At 39.4% G+C, this 17,267-nt stretch overlaps 1 protein-coding gene across 1 annotated transcript; it reads left to right on the top strand.

Annotated features, from left to right (window-relative positions):
• Nucleotides 1–4,952: 4,952 nt before the first annotated feature.
• srfbp1 (serum response factor binding protein 1) lies at nucleotides 4,953–14,549 on the top strand. Its single transcript, XM_048619042.1, has 4 exons — nucleotides 4,953–5,030; nucleotides 11,256–11,976; nucleotides 12,087–12,121; nucleotides 13,307–14,549. The coding sequence occupies exons 2-4, from the start codon at nucleotides 11,291–11,293 to the stop codon at nucleotides 13,489–13,491; spliced, it is 906 nt and encodes a 301-aa protein (XP_048474999.1). The 5' UTR covers nucleotides 4,953–5,030; nucleotides 11,256–11,290; the 3' UTR covers nucleotides 13,492–14,549.
• Nucleotides 14,550–17,267: the final 2,718 nt, after the last annotated feature.

Raw genomic sequence — 17,267 nt, 5'->3', positions numbered from 1 at the left:
CCCATTTCTGAAGAAGGGTCTAGGCCCGAAACGTCAGCCTTCCTGCTCCTCTGATGCTGCTTGGCCTGCTGTGTTCATCCAGCTCTACACCTTGTTATCCATGCTACTTAATTTGTGTTAATTACCAATAACACAAGAAATGCAATGTAGTGATCAGCCTAGAGAATTATTCTTCAAAAAATGGTAAAAGAACAGGCAAATGCCTCAGACAAGACTTAAAACAGTGCAGAAGTTAACATTTATACTGGGACTCTTTAAGAAAAAAATAATCACTACAAGAATAGTAGATATGTGATTTGTGAACCTGTTCAGGCAGAGACTTGGTTCCAGCAGATTGAAGTTGCGCAGGGCAGAATTTTTAAACGTAGCAAAAGAAAGCCAACAAATGGATTGCTGAATCTCCACATAGACCAATCTTATGGTAGGAAGCCTACTATAAATCCCCGAGACATTGATAGCATTTGCAAAAGGTAGGGAACATCAGAGAGATGACTACCAAATTCCCTGACATGAATTGGAAAGCCACAGACCTTCTATCTGAATTTAGGCTGTTCAAATTAGGCATGAAACTATGCTTTTTAGATTTAGCAGTTTCAACTCCAGGTAAACAAGCAATGAAAATAAAGATAGCCATTGGAAATGAGGAATTGTTCAAAAACAACACTTCAGCTTTTCTGAAGAGATCCAGATAAACCCTGCTAAACTGTGGGAAATACTGGAATGCCAACTTAATGTAAAACTACAGAATTCACCATCTAGACCCAGTCATAGAGGCAGCACCCACAAGACTTAATTGATAAATTTTGTTAAGAGATGCCATTACAAAGGCAAGCACTGTGATTTTTCAGAGGCTGAGTTGTCTGAGCAGATAATGATGCTGGTTATAGCTTCAAAATCTGTCCTAATTTTTCAAAGAAACCGCTGGAAGGAAAAGAAAATTCACAATATTGACACACTTCTTAAAATGGCAGAAGATGTGAAACCATTGTAGTTGAACAACAATGTCTGCAGACATCAGGTGTACTTACCAGCAACATTCCCATTAGTTTTAATTTTGCCTGCACAGATTCCTGAGCGTCATGCATGCCAGTGACTAGTGAAACCAGAAGTCAATGCTGTGAACAGTATCAGCACTGCTGATCACAGGTGCTCATAGCAGCACAGCTTAGAAGGAACACAGGTTGCCTGTCATGGTGCAGTTGCCAGAAGGCAGAAATCAAGCAAGCTGTGTGGGTAGTGCAATCTGTCGCACTCAAAGCAGATCTGTCTTGCATTTCAGGAACTTTACAAGTGTCCAGTGCAAAAGGACACTGTGATTGCTTATGTAAGGAGTTTGGTTCCTAAGCTATGACCAGGGCCTACAATAAATTGCAGTCAAACACAAATCATGGACGGCGTGCTGGCAGCAACAGCAGGGGGCGTGCCAGAGCACACAGAAATGTAAACACATAATGATTAGCTGAAAGACTGGCCAGGGTGAAGATTCTGAGTGGACCAACCTTAAATCGCGAAAGGAACTGGCTTTCCACGTTGTGGTGATGACACATTGTGTGAATGAAGTTAAACAGAAGTATTGACATCATATGTCTGAAGAAAATTCACAAACACATGCTGGAGTCCAAGGTCAATGTGAGAGCTATCAGTCAGACTTCTGTTGGAGATATACCTGTCCTGTAGTAATTATGATAGAATCGACAACAGCAAAATTAACTGCTTTTAATGGGACATCTGTAGCTTGTGCTGTTATATTGACAATGAAATGCAGCTATGGCAGTTCTGCATGGAAACCTCAAGTATTCTGTATGTTGAGTATAAGTGGACCAGAAATAGCATATTAACTGGCGTTTATAGATTTTAACATTGTTGCCAATCATATTCACAGTCTCAGTATCAGCAATGTGTACAGTATAGTCTCTGCAGCAACTCATCAAGTCTCTTTCACATCACCTTCCAAAACCTTGACCTCTAGATTCTTGACATGCAAGAGGGTGATAGGTTATTGTGAGTAGCTAGCAATGTGGAGTAAACACATCAGTCATGAACTTGCTGAATAGGTTTGAGTGGCTCACTCTTGCTCCTAAGTTGTATGTTTGCATCAGATCACCAAGATAGCAATTGCAGCAGAAGAGGCTAAGAATACTTGCATTGAGTTAGTCCAGAACTTAACAACAATTGTACCCAGACAGATTCAACCCATAAGAAACTTCAAAGATGATGCTGTGTTGCATCTCAGAAAACATGCAATTCTGTCAGCTGACCATTCCAGAAAGTATAGTGCCCATCTACAGGGAAACAGACAAAAGAGCTGAAATATGTAGCATATGATGGTGCTATCCATTGGGTACATTGGCACACAGACTGGGCAGTTCAATTACGTGTGTCGTGAAGTAAGATGGCAAATTCAGCATTTGTCTGGATTCAAGGTGTCTAAATACTTTTCTAAAGAGATACACACACACAAAATCCTAATACTGGAGGATTTAAATTCCAAATTCACAGCAGATAAATTCTTCTCCAAGCTGGATGCGAAATGCAGAGATTGGTCAGTTCACTTGGCAAAGGAATGTCAAGAAACCACTACGCCACAACACCATTTGGAATATATCACTTTCAGAGACTCCATTTTTGTCTGGAAGAGAAATTGCAAGTGGTAGAGTCAGCAGAGGAGATATCCAAGTGGAGATCCTGGTCCTCAGGTCAAGACTTCAAAAGTTCAAAAGCATGTGTTTCAACTAGAAATCTAGGCAAAGAATGACAGTGCTAGGTTCAAACAACAAATGAACTGCTAACCTCCATACTAACTAATGGCCAATGTGATTGTTTTCCATTCATGCAATATGGATGTCATTGGATGGGCCAGCATTTATTGCCCATTCTGGTTGCCCTTAAAGTTAGTGATAAGTTGTTTTCTTGACTCTGTACAGCCCAGTTGATGTAGAAAAACCTCAGTGCTTTTAGGGAGACAGTTTACAGCAGTATACTGCTAGTCAAGCTTCAATAACTTGAACAGGAAAATAACTTTCATTGATTTAACATCATCACATGCTCAGTATGTCCCAATGTGTTTTATGCCCGATTATTTAGTTTTGAAATGTTATCACTATTATGCAAGTACTAACAAAAGAAACAAAAAAAAAAGCTGCCAGATGATTTTTCAAAAATTATTAGTGGCACTGCTTCAACAGCAAGGCCTGAATTAATTATTGCGCAGGATGTTAAATATTGCAACTTGATATATGTACATAATGTGGATAATTTCATTCAGCCATCATATGGCTTCTTACGTAGATTGCCCTTCAATTGTTTCTAGTCTATATCCAATAAGAGTTCTTTTCAGCACTGGGGACGGAAAAAAGATAAAATCTGACTACAGTTCAAGTTGATTATATGTCTTGCCTTAGGTTAATAAAGTACAAGCATTTATAAACTATATACTCATGCAGAAATCATATACCGTACAAAGTGAACTTTATTCATTATAATCATAAGATATTGTACAACTTCCTGTATTAAAAAGTAATACATTTCAATTAGGTAACCTGCTCCTATGATGCTGCTTGGCCTTCTGTGTTCATCCAGCCCTGCACCTTGTTGCCTCTTGAAGAAGTTAGGTGTGTGTGTCTCTGCTACAGACTGTCCTTTAGCATCACAAGGTCAATACTCTGCAAGCCCTCCACTCACATCATGGTGGAAAAAAATCATTACAGACAACTGGTGGTTCCAGATTTTGGACTTCTGGACTAGAGAGATTACAGAATGGTGCCACAACATTTTTATGTTCCCTTGGAAAAGTAATTGAGGCTTGTGTTTGACATTACATCTGAAAGACAATATCTCTGACATTGTGGCACTCGCTCAGTACTGCACTGGAATGTTGGCTGAATCTCTGAAGCAGAACTTACACCCCCTCACTTCTGCTCAGGCAAGATTTCTATCTATGAGCCAAGGCTGATGTTTTTTATCTATAAACTATTGTTCCAGGAGTATTATCATGCAGACATTTCACATTCTGCCTCGTGATTCTCAGAAAGGGATGGTCCTAGCAAATATAGTATGTAGAAACATCAGATTTAGGAGCAGATCATTCAGCCCTTCAAGCATGCTCACCATTCAGTAAGGTCATGGTTAATCTGTTTGTGGTCTCAACTCCATTTTCCTGTCTGTCCTGTCAATCTAGTTCAATGGTGAATAAACTTAATGACCCAGCCTCCACATATAGTTACTGAGATTCTTTCTTGCAACACTCTGTGATCAAAATGTACAATTTTCTAAGCTGGCCTATAAATTAAACCAGGTAGTCAAAAAGTGTTGCCACTAGAATTATTTGTTTCATAGTAATAATGTTGACACCAGTGTACTATTTTTTAAGGAAAAATTGCAACATTGTGTAATACTTTATTTCATTGCAAATTTCTGCCATCTCAAGTGAGGGCTTCAAGTATAGATGCTGTAACTTGGGGGTGTTATATAGTCCAAAACTACGCTCCCATGGAACAATACAACATTGAGTGTCTAAAATTTTATTTTTATGCTGATGTATGTTTTCATAAAGACAGTGGCATATCACAAAAAATTAACATATTCTTTTTACTAAAATCCTACTGACAAGACTGTGCTACAGCACTGCTTAAGGCATTGGGACTGCTAACAGGTTGCAGAAAGATCTCAAATGCACCATTACTATATATTCAGTCTTCTCTTGGAAACTGACCCATATTACAGACAATAACCTGCGCTAGCAAGGACTCTGTTTACGTGGTTTCTCCATTGTACAGAAGGTGGAAGGGGAAATGGTGGGCTGATTGTTATCAAGAGATCAGGGGGCTAAATATTTTGAGACCAATTATTTTGAAGGAGACGGTTAACTGTTTGCATTGGAGCAATTCATAACTTTCAATGGTTGTTCATTGACGTATTAATTTTTTTTTTTGTTTGTTTGGTTGAGCAGCCAAATTCCACAGTTACTGAGCGAGCAGTAGCACGAATTGCTTCACATCCACTCGTGAGCAGAAAAGTTGCAGCTATTAAAGGTAAGGTGCAGACTACCATGAAACAGAAAAGGAATTCGGTGTGTCTGATTTGCTTGTCTATGCTACAGCTGATTCATTCCTGTGATATTGTTATCTACGCTTAGAATCATAATAACTCAATTTTTTTATTTCAATGCTTATAATGTCTACACACAAAAATATTATTTGTTTCATCATTCTTGTTAATTTTTTATTGTCTTGGCCATTGAATTTTTATATTGTACATTCACAGCAACAATTATAAAGAGCAAGAAATTCCTGGTGTACCAGATAGGAGTTTCAGTGCCATGTAAGAGAAGGATGAAATGCAGTTTTATGTTTCTGATCTTAACCACATTATTCTGAAGAGATGGTGCACACTGCTGTCACAGTGCTTCAGTGGTGGAAGGAGTCAGTGTTGAAGGTGTTACATTGGGGTGCCAGTCGAGCAGGCTACTTTGTCCTGTTCATACCTTTTGAAAGTTGTTGGAGCTTTACTTATCTAAACAAGGAGAGAGTATTCCATCACACTCCTGATCTAACACTTGGTAGATGGTGGAAAGGATTTGAGGAGACAGGACGTGAGTTACTTGCCTCGGAGTTCCTCGTCTCTGACCTGCTTTTGCACCACAATGGTCCAGCCAAACAGACATTTCAGGTTCTTGTCAGGGATAATCCCCAGGATGTTGATAGTGGGGTTCCAGTGATGCGAATGTCATTGAATGGCAAGGGGATATGGCTAGATTCTATCTTGTTGGAAAGGGTCTGGCAGTTGTGTGAAGCAAATATTACTTGCCACTTAGCACCTTGAATGTTGTCCAGTTCTTGCTGCAAATGCACACCAACTTCTTCAGTATCTGAGGAATTACATACGGTGTTGAATGTTAAGTAATTTTCAATGAATGTCCCTAGTTTTGACCATATGATACAAGGAAAATCATTGATGGAGAAACTAAACATGGTTTGGCCGAGGACATGACCCTGAGGAACTCCTGCAGAGCCAGACTGAGATAACTGACCTCCAATCGCCATAGCTTTTTCCTTTCTGCTAAATGTGACTGTAAACAGGGGAGTTTCCCCCGATTCCTATTGACTCCAGTTTTGCTTGGACTCCTTGATACTCTCTTCAGTCCAATGCTGACTTGACATCAAGGGTAGTCTCCCTTCACTTCCTGTAGTTTATTTATTATGTATGTTTGAGCCAAGGCCATAATAAGATCAGGGGCTGAGTGAGCCTGATGGAACCCAAGCTGAGCATCAGCGAGCAGGTTATTCGTGGATAAGTGTTGCTTAATTACAATGGCACCATCCATCATTTTTTTGTTGATGACCAAGAGTAGAGTATTAGGATAGCAATGGTAAAACATACATGGGGAATTTTTCACTTTGCTGGGTAGATGCCAGTGTTGTAGCTGTACCAGAATAGCTTGATTAGGGGGCCAGCTCTTTCTGGAGCATTAGTCTTCAATACTTTTGCTGGAATGTTGTCAAGGGTCATAACGTTTGTGGTCTCCAGTCAAAGGAATTGCAGTACATCTAACAAACAGTACACACTGCTGCCAATGTGCATTAGTGGTGAGTGAAATGACTGTTGAAGTTCGTAGATGGAATGCCAATCAAGTAGGCTGCTTTGTCCTGGATGGGGTTGAGTTGGTTGGGGGTTGATGCAGATGCTGCCATCTAGGCAAGCGGAGAGTATTCCATCACACTCCTGACCCATCATGTAGATGGTGGGCAAGATTTGTAAAATCAGGAGGTGAGATACTTGCTACCTTACCTTATTAAAGCTGTCACAACTTAGTTGAGCTTGTCATGTAGCCAGAATGCCTGACACTCACTCACCATAATGTATCTTCTAAAGAGAGCTCGAGGCAGAGATGTGCTCCTATAGTGGTCAAATGAAACAGTACGAGTACATGCTGAGATTTTGGAGCTGGAATACCAACTTCAAGACCTGAGAGAAACTTCTTTACAACCAAGTAATGAACATTGCAGCCTCCTTCAAAAGCGGCCCTCCCAGAAAAAGGAATTACCTGCATTTGTAGTGCCTCATATCCCGAACACTTTATAGCCAACAACAAACTTTTCAAGTATAGTCAAAGTTCTAATGTGGGCAACACTGCAGCTCACCTGCACACAGCAAGCATTCGGAGCAGCAATGTAATACTGATCAGATAACCTGCTTTCTGTAATGTTGATGAACATTGGAGGTTTCACCCCTTCTCCTCTTCAAAATAGCATTATGGGATCTTTTACATTCAACTGAAAGAGCATATAGGGTCTTCATTTAACATTCATCTGAAAGATATGTATCCAGAAGATAGCATCACTAACAATTCAGCACTCCTTGGGTTATCAGCCTGTGTTTTTGCCTTCAAGTTAGGGAAATAGGATTGGAATCCACAACGTTCTGTCTCAAAGGCAAGATTGCTACTCACTAAGTCAAGTCCTCATCAGTGACAAGCAGTACCTCCTCTCAGAAGGTGGGAACATGTAGATGTGCCACCTTATCAAGCAGGAGAGCAACATTTGTCAATGTGTGCAGTCTTTTTTGGTATTGTGGCTGGTGTCGTTGAGCAATTGAGATGTGAGCAATTTAGCTAGCACAAAGCTAAGTATATGAATGTGAAGTGCAACCATAAATGTTCGGTAATTACCCTCATGAGAACTGGTAGGTGATATATATGATTATGGTGCATAGAGAAGTGTCAGAATTACTGATACAGTTGGGGAACACGATAGTTTCAGGATGTAGTCACCAGTTTGCATGAGGTCAATTTGGGGCACTACATCCAGGCACTCAGCACTTGACTTCTGATATTGATTGCCATGGCTATCCTGTTCGACAGGCCATTTAAATGGAGGGCAGCCTTACTTTTTGTGCACACAGTCTGTCATTTTGCTGTCCTGGCATTTATGGTCACGCCACTAATCATGTGTGGTCATCTCTAGAAGTCTTAGCAGTCACAGCTTGCTCAAGAAATAAAATGTTGAAATGTTCCTTCAATCATACTTTCAGAGCAAGTACATTTCACCCTGAACTCAACAAGAGTTTTCTTTTGAGAAAGACGAAGCTTCAACAGCGAAACCCTTTTTCATGGGCTCCTTTTTCTCTCACTAATTCTCGACACTAAAATCTTTTGCCTTGTAAGATCATGGTTTGCACCAAGTGCTCAACTCTGTTAAGCATTGCATGTTGTAGCTCTGGACCTCAGTGCTGGCAAGGTAGTCTGTGCTGTATTTGCTACAGAGGAAGACAGTGGGCTGAGAAGGTGCATGATTCACTTGCTTCTGTTTTCTCTCGGCCCTCACCTGAACAAGTTGAGACTTTTCATTCTGATCAAGTTTTCCAATGCCCTTTTAATCAGTCAGCCTGCAGAGGTCATGGCCAACAGCGACTGTCTCCCAATTGCCAATGTCAATGTCACCATCTTATCTCAATTGCAAGAGTCCCTCTAGCAGAAGTGAGGATTTTCAGTAGATTGGGACCCAGTGGCCAATTCACTATCCAAAACTTTCTTTGCGCTTACAGAGTCATCCATCCAGTGAATGTGGCCAAGTGCAGACATTGTTTGCTTAGCATTGAGTATATGCTAATGGAATTAAAACATCTTATGACATCTAGGTTGGTGACCCGGTCCTGCCAGGAGATGCCAAGGATATGTCTAAGACAGCAAAAGTGGAAACTGTCCATCCTTTTCTGCTGCCTAGCATATTTTGTGCAGGGGGTCACTGTAGAGGATATGCTGTGGACACAAACTTGGTAGTCTTGCAATTTGGTATTGTCAGTTCGCTGGGTTTTTTTTCACACATTCTCGTGCAGTTTGAACATAACAGAGGTAGTTTTTGTGATTTCGTGCATTGACTTCAACATTGTGATAGACTGCTGGTGATTGTGGAACCTATATATGTGAAGCAAGCAACAGCCATTGGTGTCACATTGCCAATGTTGATAGATGGCAGCGTGGCATGGGGAGGTAATGGCCTCATGATATTATTACTCAAATTATAGTCCAGAGACCCATGTAATGTTCTGGGCACCCAGATTCAAATCCCACATTGTGGTAGAGACTAAATTCAATAACAATCTGGAATTAAGAGTCTAATGACGACTGTGAAACCATTGTTAATTATTGGAAAATCCATCTGACTCAGTAATGCCATTCAGAAAATTTTTCGGGTCCTAAGGAAACTCCTATCATTACCTGATCTGGCCTAAATGTGACTCCAGACCCACAGCAATGCGGTTGACAGTTAACTACCCTCTGGGCAATTAGGGATGGGCAATAAATGTCGGCCTAGCCAGTAATGTTCACATCCTGTAAATGAATTCTTAAATCAAAGGGTGATCATTAGTTAATCATACTTAGATACATGTATGAAGATGAGCCAACCAGCACAAGGGGATGATAGTTTACATTGGAGATGTATATCTTTTTTAATCAAACTGGAGCTGGTGGGACTAGAATCCAGGCCTCCTGACCCAGAGATAGGGATGCTACCAATGTGCCACAAAAGCACCAATGTAAGCTGTATGGTAAACAATAAACAGTCTCTACCAAGCATTTGATCCTTGGTGTATTTGTCACTAATAGGCTTGGAGGTTTTTATTTATTTGTTCATGACATGAAGATGTAAAACAGCATTTATTGCTCATCCCTAATTGCCTGGGGACAGTTAAAAGTCAATATGTAGGTTAGACCACTTAAGGATGGTATATTTCCTTCACTAAAGGACAACAGTGAGCCAGATGTGTTTTTATGACAATCTAGTAGCACACTTTTTTTTTCTATTTCAGAATTTTATTTTACCATCTGCCTTGGTGGGATTTGAGCCTGTGTCCCCAGCCCATTAACCCATGGTTCTGGATTAGTAATCCAGTGACATCACCACTAACCACCACCACCTCAATAGGTATAACTTCAACCAGCAACGAGTTTTAATCCTGATTTTCATTGGCTTCAGTTTAGCTTGGACTCCCTGATACCACACTCTCAAATACTTCAATAAAACAAAGAATTACAAATGCTGGAAATCTGAAACAAAAACAGAAATTTCTGGTGAAATTCAGCAGTTCTGCAGCGTGGTCACTAGACACGAAAAGTTAACTCTGTTTGCTCTCCATGGATATTGCCAGATCTGCTGAGATTGATTGACCTTCTTCATTGATTTCAAAGGCACTTACCCTAACTTCCCCTCTCGTCCATGTTTGGACCAAGGCTGTAATGAGGTCAGGAACTGAATAGTTCTGGTGTAACCCAACTGAATGTCCATGAGCATATGATGTTTAATATGTACTACTTGATAGCTTGTATATTGATGAATTCTCAAAAGGTACATTAAGAAAGGTAAACTCTTGGGAATATCTTCAAAGTTTTGCAAATGAAGGTGTTCATCCTTCTCAATAAATAATCACATGAAAAAAATTATCTCTACTGTAAAATCATTCCAGGAAAGAACCTTTATTTTACCCGTTTTCATTTCAAATTAATGAATGCATGTATCATCATTTTAAACGTATGTAAGTCTGCTTTATTATCCAATACAGTGGTCAAATTAATAATGACAAAGGTCAGAACCAAGAATGACGCTACTTGTTCATCTAACTTTTAAGTGGCATATTCCAATGCACATAAACCAATGGATAACTTGTATAAAATAATATGATGTATAAAGCAATATTTTTTGCAATAATTTAAGGGCTGAATTTTTTTAAAAATGAATGTTATGAAATGCAAAATGTTTTAAGATGATAGTTTGAGACAATTCTATTTTAAATGCATTTCTCTTCTTCCTAACACCTAAATAGAAACTGCCATTTGGGAACAACATGTAGTGTTCAGTTTTAAAAAGGTAAAAGTTGCCATAGTCCCAGAGGACCAGGACTGCTCTCTCATTACAGAGTGATGGTTGGTGATGAGTTTAACTTGAGGGCCACCACAGCTCAGGCAAGAGGCATGGTTCATGGTACGGGTCATCCAGTACAGGAATTAAACTCCCACAGTTGATGTCACACTGATCTAGCCAACCCCTTATCCAACTGTAGACCACACGATCAAATATTCTTTTTAAGTGTACCTTCTTACTAATGGATTTCTGTCTATAACTAACACTTACAAAAATCAAAGTTGGAGATTAACAGTTCTGTTGTTAATTTTCTAGAGGAGGGAAATGTGATTATAAGATTAAACCTGGTTTTGTGAAGTAAATGTTTCAGCAAAGGTTTTCACTTGTTTTTTTCCCCAGCTGCCGTAACTTCATTCAAAGAAACAAGACAAAAAATGAAAAGACAGAAGTTGAGCAGTCTGCCTAATTTGCAAACAGAGCCTTTGAAACAGGCAAGTCCAGAAGAAGCTAAACTTGATGAAACGAATGAGATAAAAGAGGATAGTAATGCTGGTGAGAGAATCAAGAACGTAGTTTCCAAACCAGTGAGGGCAACTGTTAAAACAACAGACACTGAAGCTCTGCATAAAGACACAACCTCTGAAACTCAAGCTGCAGAAATAACATTGACTGATCAAGATATTGAAGACAGTAAGTTAACCCTATCAAAAACACAAGGCAAAATAAAAACCTCCATTAAGTCAGAGAATACAAAAGCTGTTGAAGTAGATGACAGTGATCTGGATGTACCCAGTGATGTGGATGCATCCAGTGAAGATGAGAAGTATTTTGACGACAGCACAGAGGAGAGGTTTTACAATCAGACATCTAGTGATGACAGTGGGGATGATGATTTCTTTATTGGAAAGATGAAAAGAATAAACAAAAAGAAGCAAGAACTTAATCCAACTTTGGAAGCCAATGCTGTGAAAGAAGATGAAGAAATCATGCCAAGTTTTGTGAAGAAAGGGATGATTGATCCCTTGGGTTGTGATGGAAAGCAGAACAACAGCCCAAAAACAACATTTGGTTCTTTGTTTTGTAATAACTTGTCTGATGCAAAGATTTCAAAACCGAAGAGGTAAGAACCAGTTTTAATTACAGTTTCAAATTTGTTTTTGAATTAAATTCTTATTTTTTAAAAAAGGCAAAATAAACTGTTTCAAACCTCTTTCTTTCCATATTTTTCAGCAACTTCCAAGGAAATGTCAAGAAAAAGCAAACAGGTCAGTATGGATACTTTTTTAAATTGGCTTTTCTGTGATGATTTTGACTTAATTGGTTATCTCCATGTCTGTTAATAGCATTAGACGCAAAATATATATTGATTTCAATTACAAATAACTGAGCATCCGCAACCATGTTTACAAAAGAATAAGCTAATTCAATTAGCCCAATGTTTCTGCCTCTTCTAACAGACAGATCAGATCATGTCAAGGACTGCTTTCCAATAAGTTCAATTTTCAGAACAGAGGTGATTAATCAAAGATTTCTAAAACGTGAAAACTGAAAACTTTCCATTCCCTTCAGGGTAAATGAGCAAAAGACTTAATGCTATCCACCAGCGATGACTGATGCCTGAGTAGTTTTGTTCCTTCAAAATATTCCGATGATCAGGGCAAGATGGTATGTAGGGCATATGAGACCAAACATTTCAATGTTAGCTATCACTAGAAAATCTAAAATTATGTTTTGTTTAAAAAAACATTTTTTTAGTGTCAATGTTAGTAATAGAAAAGTAAACATGTTTGCATTTTATTTATTAATTCTTTCAGGGCAAGTGCAGAATAAGGATTTTTTTCCACTTTGCTTCAAATATGTGTTTTCATGAGAAAGCCTTCCTATTGTACAAATGTACATTTTTTAAGTATCTCAATCTTTGTAGCCCTGCTGATCAATTATGGAATCATGATCATTAGGACCTAGGCTAAACTTTCCCAGCTCAATCCATGCAAAACCTTCAAAAGTTGTTTTGTTTGCCAGATCTAACTCAATCTGTTTGGTCTAGTTGCTAATCCAGAGTTTAAAAATAGGGCAAGTACAGCCAAGAAAGTCTTCAAGCATAACTTTTCACATTTAAGAATGTCCCATTCAAGTTGTTATCTCTGAAATATTCTCCATTTTTATTACTGCTGTCAAATTTAGGATTTCTTGCATTCTGAGTGCCATGAAATTATGTTATTTTTAATTTAAATGCTGTGTAGAGTATCATCTTTTCCTTAAAAATGAAATGGAATCTAATATATGTATTAGTATTAAAACATAAATGTTTATGCGTTTAAAGTATATAAACGTATGGGGCAGGGATGGCATGTTGACGCAGGATCTCTTTTGTGGTATACATTACGTTGTATCGTAAATGAGTTCTGGTTGCAAAGTTTCATACTTCTTGTGGCTTTTCACTTGCACAGATGTTACACAAAGGAAGTCCCAAAACAAAAGCTTGCCCTTTCGTGGGAGATCACGTGGGAGGTCTGATGTTGTCATTCCAAAGCCACAGCAACCACTCCATCCATCTTGGGAAGCAAGCAGAAGGCGGAAAGAACAGTCCCAGATCATTGCATTCCAGGGGAAAAAGATCAAATTTGATGATTAGTTTCTTTTGAAAAACATTGTATTGCATACTTTTGTATTCACAACAGTTCCACTTAATGACATTTTTCACAAAGATATGAAACATCTGTCCTGTGTTTTTATACCAAGAAGAATTGTACAGTTTGTTTTAATGCAGTTTATTTATCATAGTTTCCAGAACTTTTGAAGTGCACTTCCTGGAAGGCAACAATTTAAAATTCATTTTGAAAAATAGTGCAAAATTTGTTAAGTATTAAGTACATGATGTGGGAAATTCTGTGTATGTACAATTTTCAGGTGAGGATTTTTTTCCAGTATGGAAATATAGAAAATATTGAAGACTGCAGTAGAACTGCAGTATAACTAGTAATGATAATTCAGTAAACATTCTCATTAGATTTTGGTAATTTAATGTTATGGTGGTCACTGTATTGTCACAACTGTAGGAACAAAACCTCATCTTAATTACCTACTTCACCTTTTGCAGTTTGTTCCTACAACAGGAAGATCTTTTAATATTCAAAATTTAAAGGCACCTTTTTTAGTTAAGCTTTCAGTGATTAATGTCAGCAAGGGAACTCGACTATGCAAACTCAACCATGTTACATGGAGCTCTCTGAATAGATTCTGCCAATAAATGATCATTTTGTTATAAACATTTTACTGGATTGCTCAGCAAGATTAGTAGTTGATTATCAACCAAAAACAAAAGTCATGAATGCTGTCCTGAAAACTTTCTGTCGAGAATTACTCGTTTCCAAATGCTGATTAACCCTTATGCTGACAACAGTTCCAAAGAATTTTCGATTCCTTGTGTCTTGCGATGAACTAAAATGGGCAGAATAGTAATTTATAAATTCTTGCATAGTACCTATAATCTGGAAGTTAATTGCTGTTCACTGCATGACACCACAATAATGTAACTTAGAATACATATGCTTCCAAGATTCTGTTGTTAAATGTGCATTTCAACCATGGCCAGAGAATCTTGTGTTTTGGTTCACAATTCTGAGATGTTGCTGCCCTATAACATTTCTGATAACGTGGAATTCTGAATAAAAAATGCATCTCCTGCATGCAGTAGATTCTGTTACTTTCATTGGCATGGTTATAAAGCAGGATTCTCTTTGAGTGTTTTCACATAGGAAATGTATGGGGGTATCGCAAAGCGCAATGAACCAATTTCTGTTGCTTGTATCGCACACGGCACAGAAATGTCATGTAACACAGTCCAGTGTGAAACGTGTTGTTGAGTGGTGTTATGGCCCTGCAGGCTATGGTTAGCACCATTTAAAGTTAATCTGAACTGTTTAAAGGCAGACTGTGCTTTTTTTTGTACTGATTCACATTGGGTTAGCGTTCATCGACCATCCCTAGTTGTCCTTGAGAAGAGGGTGTTAAGCTGCCTTCTTTTGAAATATTACAGTCCATTTGGTGTACAACACTGTTAGGGAGGGTGGTACAGGATTTGGATCCAGCGACACTGAAGGAACAGTGATAAATTTCCAAGGCAGGGTGGTGAGTGGCTTGGAGGGGGGCTTGCAGTTGGTAGTGTTCCCACATATATGTTGCCCTTGTCTTTCTAGATTTTAGTGCCTGTGTGTTGGAAGCTGGTGTCTAAGGAGTGTTGCTGAGTAGCTCATTCCTCAAGTGATTGATGAAGATTGTCTGATAAAGAGTAAGTCATGATAAAAGAAGGGAGACAGTAAGCTCCAAGGTTCTCAAATACTGTACCTGGTGGCCTTGGTGCAAGAGGTGGAAGTGGAGATAAACCAAAAAACTGCTGATGCTGGAAATCTGAAATGAAAACAGAAATTGCTGGAGAATCTCAGCAGGTCTGGCAGCATTTATGGAGAGAAGGCAGAGTTAACGTTTTGAGGCCAGTGACCCTTCTTCAGAATGAAGGAGATGTTAGTTATCTACAGAAGGTCGGACAGAGGACATAGTAAGGCACAAGGACTAAATAGCCAGGTTGTCAAAGCCAGCAACCTCATCCTTATGACCTTAATGCAGTCCTACAGGATGCTCAGTAATCTCAGAAGTAGCCAACAAATGCAAACTTGTCCACAAGACACAAAGAGCTAGCATCCAAGTTCAGCAGGTAATAGAAAATGCAAATAGAATGATACAGTACAGAAGAGGGTCTTCATCCCAGTGAGTCTGCACTGACAGTAAACTGCTCCAAATCTGCATTTGTCTCACTTTCCAGCACTTGGCCCATTGTCTTGAATGTTGACATTTCAAGTGCTCAGCCAAGTACTTCTTAAAGATTGTGAGGTTCTCTGCCTCCAAGGCAGTGTATTCCAGATTCCCACCACTCTTGAGTGAAAAAGATTTTCCTTAAATCCCCTCTAAACCTTAAAATGATGTCCCCTTGTTAATGACCCTCCAACTGAATGAAACAGCTACTTCCTTTCCACCCTGTCCATGTCCCCTCGTAATTTTAGGCACCTCAGTGAGGTCCTGTCTCAGCCTTCTCTGCCCTAAAGAAATGATCCTGAGCCTATCCAGCTTCTCTTCGTAGTTAAACTGCTCCATCCCAGCAACATCCTGGTGAATCTCCTCCGCACCCCTTCCAAAGCAATTGTGTCCTTCCAAAAGTGCAGTGACTGGAACTGAACCAAAGATTTGTTCAGCTCCAACATAACTTCCTTCCTCTTATGATCTAGGCCACATCTGATAAAGGAAAGTATCCCGTATGATGTCTTAACCACCGTATTAGCCACTCCTCTTACCTTCAGGGATTTGTGCACAGGCATCCCAAGATCCCTCTGTGACTGTGAGCTTCCTATTGTTCTGCCATTCATTGACTACTCCCTTCTCTTGTTACTTCTTCCAAAGTACATCACCTCGCACTTATCGATGTTAAACTCCATCTGCCACTGACCTGCCCATCTGATCAATCTGTCTGTATCGTCCTGTAACCTAAGAACTTCTTCCTTACTCTCAATTACCCATCCAATCTTCATATCATCTACAAACTTACCATCACCCCTACATTTTCTTCTCTATCATTTAAATATATCACGAACAATAAGGGGGCCAGCACTGATCCCTGTGGTAAGCCACTGGACACTGGTCTCCAGTCACACAGCCTTCCACCACCACACTCTGTCTCCTACCACTGAGCCAGTTTTAGATCCAACTTGCCAAGTTACCCTGGATCCCATGTGCTTTTACCTTCTTTTTTAGTCCCCCATGTAGGACCTTATCAAAGGCTTTGCTGAAATCCGTATAAACTATATCAACTGCAATACACTCATCTACACATGTGGTCACCTCCTTAAAAAAACTTCAACCAAATTTGTTCAACATAATCTCCCTCCAACAAAGCCATGCTGCCAATCATTGATCAAACCTTACCTTTCCAAATGGAGATTAATTGTCTCCTTCAGAATTTTCTCCAACAGTTTCCCTACCACTGCCGTAAGACCCACTGGCCTATAATTCCCTGGTTTATCTTTACCATCCTTCTTGAAAAATGGAACCATGTTAGCCGTTCTCCAGTCCTCTTGCACCTCTCCTGTGGCCAGAGGGGAATTAAAAATCTGTGTCAGAGCCCCTGCAATTTCATCTATCCCATCTCCCACACCAACCTGGAATACGACTCATCCAGACATGGGAAATTGTCCACTTTTAAGACCACCAAAAGCTCCTCAGTCCCTATGTCAAACTGCTCAAGACCTTCACAGTCTCACTTCCCAAATTCTGTACCTACATCTTCATTTCCAAAGTGAAGACAGACATGCTGATTTAACACTCCACTACTAATGTCCACCAGCTCCACACATAGATTGT

This window comes from Rhincodon typus, chromosome 3, assembly GCF_021869965.1.
Source record: "Rhincodon typus isolate 14 chromosome 3, sRhiTyp1.1, whole genome shotgun sequence".
In the NCBI taxonomy this organism is placed as follows: Eukaryota; Metazoa; Chordata; class Chondrichthyes; order Orectolobiformes; family Rhincodontidae; genus Rhincodon; species Rhincodon typus.
This window is presented reverse-complemented; position numbering and strand designations above follow the sequence as displayed.

Coding starts and splice junctions, on each gene's coding strand:
- srfbp1 (XM_048619042.1), top strand. CDS start 11,291: ATGAAAAGACAGAAGTTGAGCAGTCTGCCTAATTTGCAAACAGAGCCT. Junction 11,977..12,086: donor AAGATTTCAAAACCGAAGAG/GTAAGAACCAGT, acceptor CATATTTTTCAG/CAACTTCCAAGGAAATGTCA. Junction 12,122..13,306: donor TGTCAAGAAAAAGCAAACAG/GTCAGTATGGAT, acceptor TCACTTGCACAG/ATGTTACACAAAGGAAGTCC.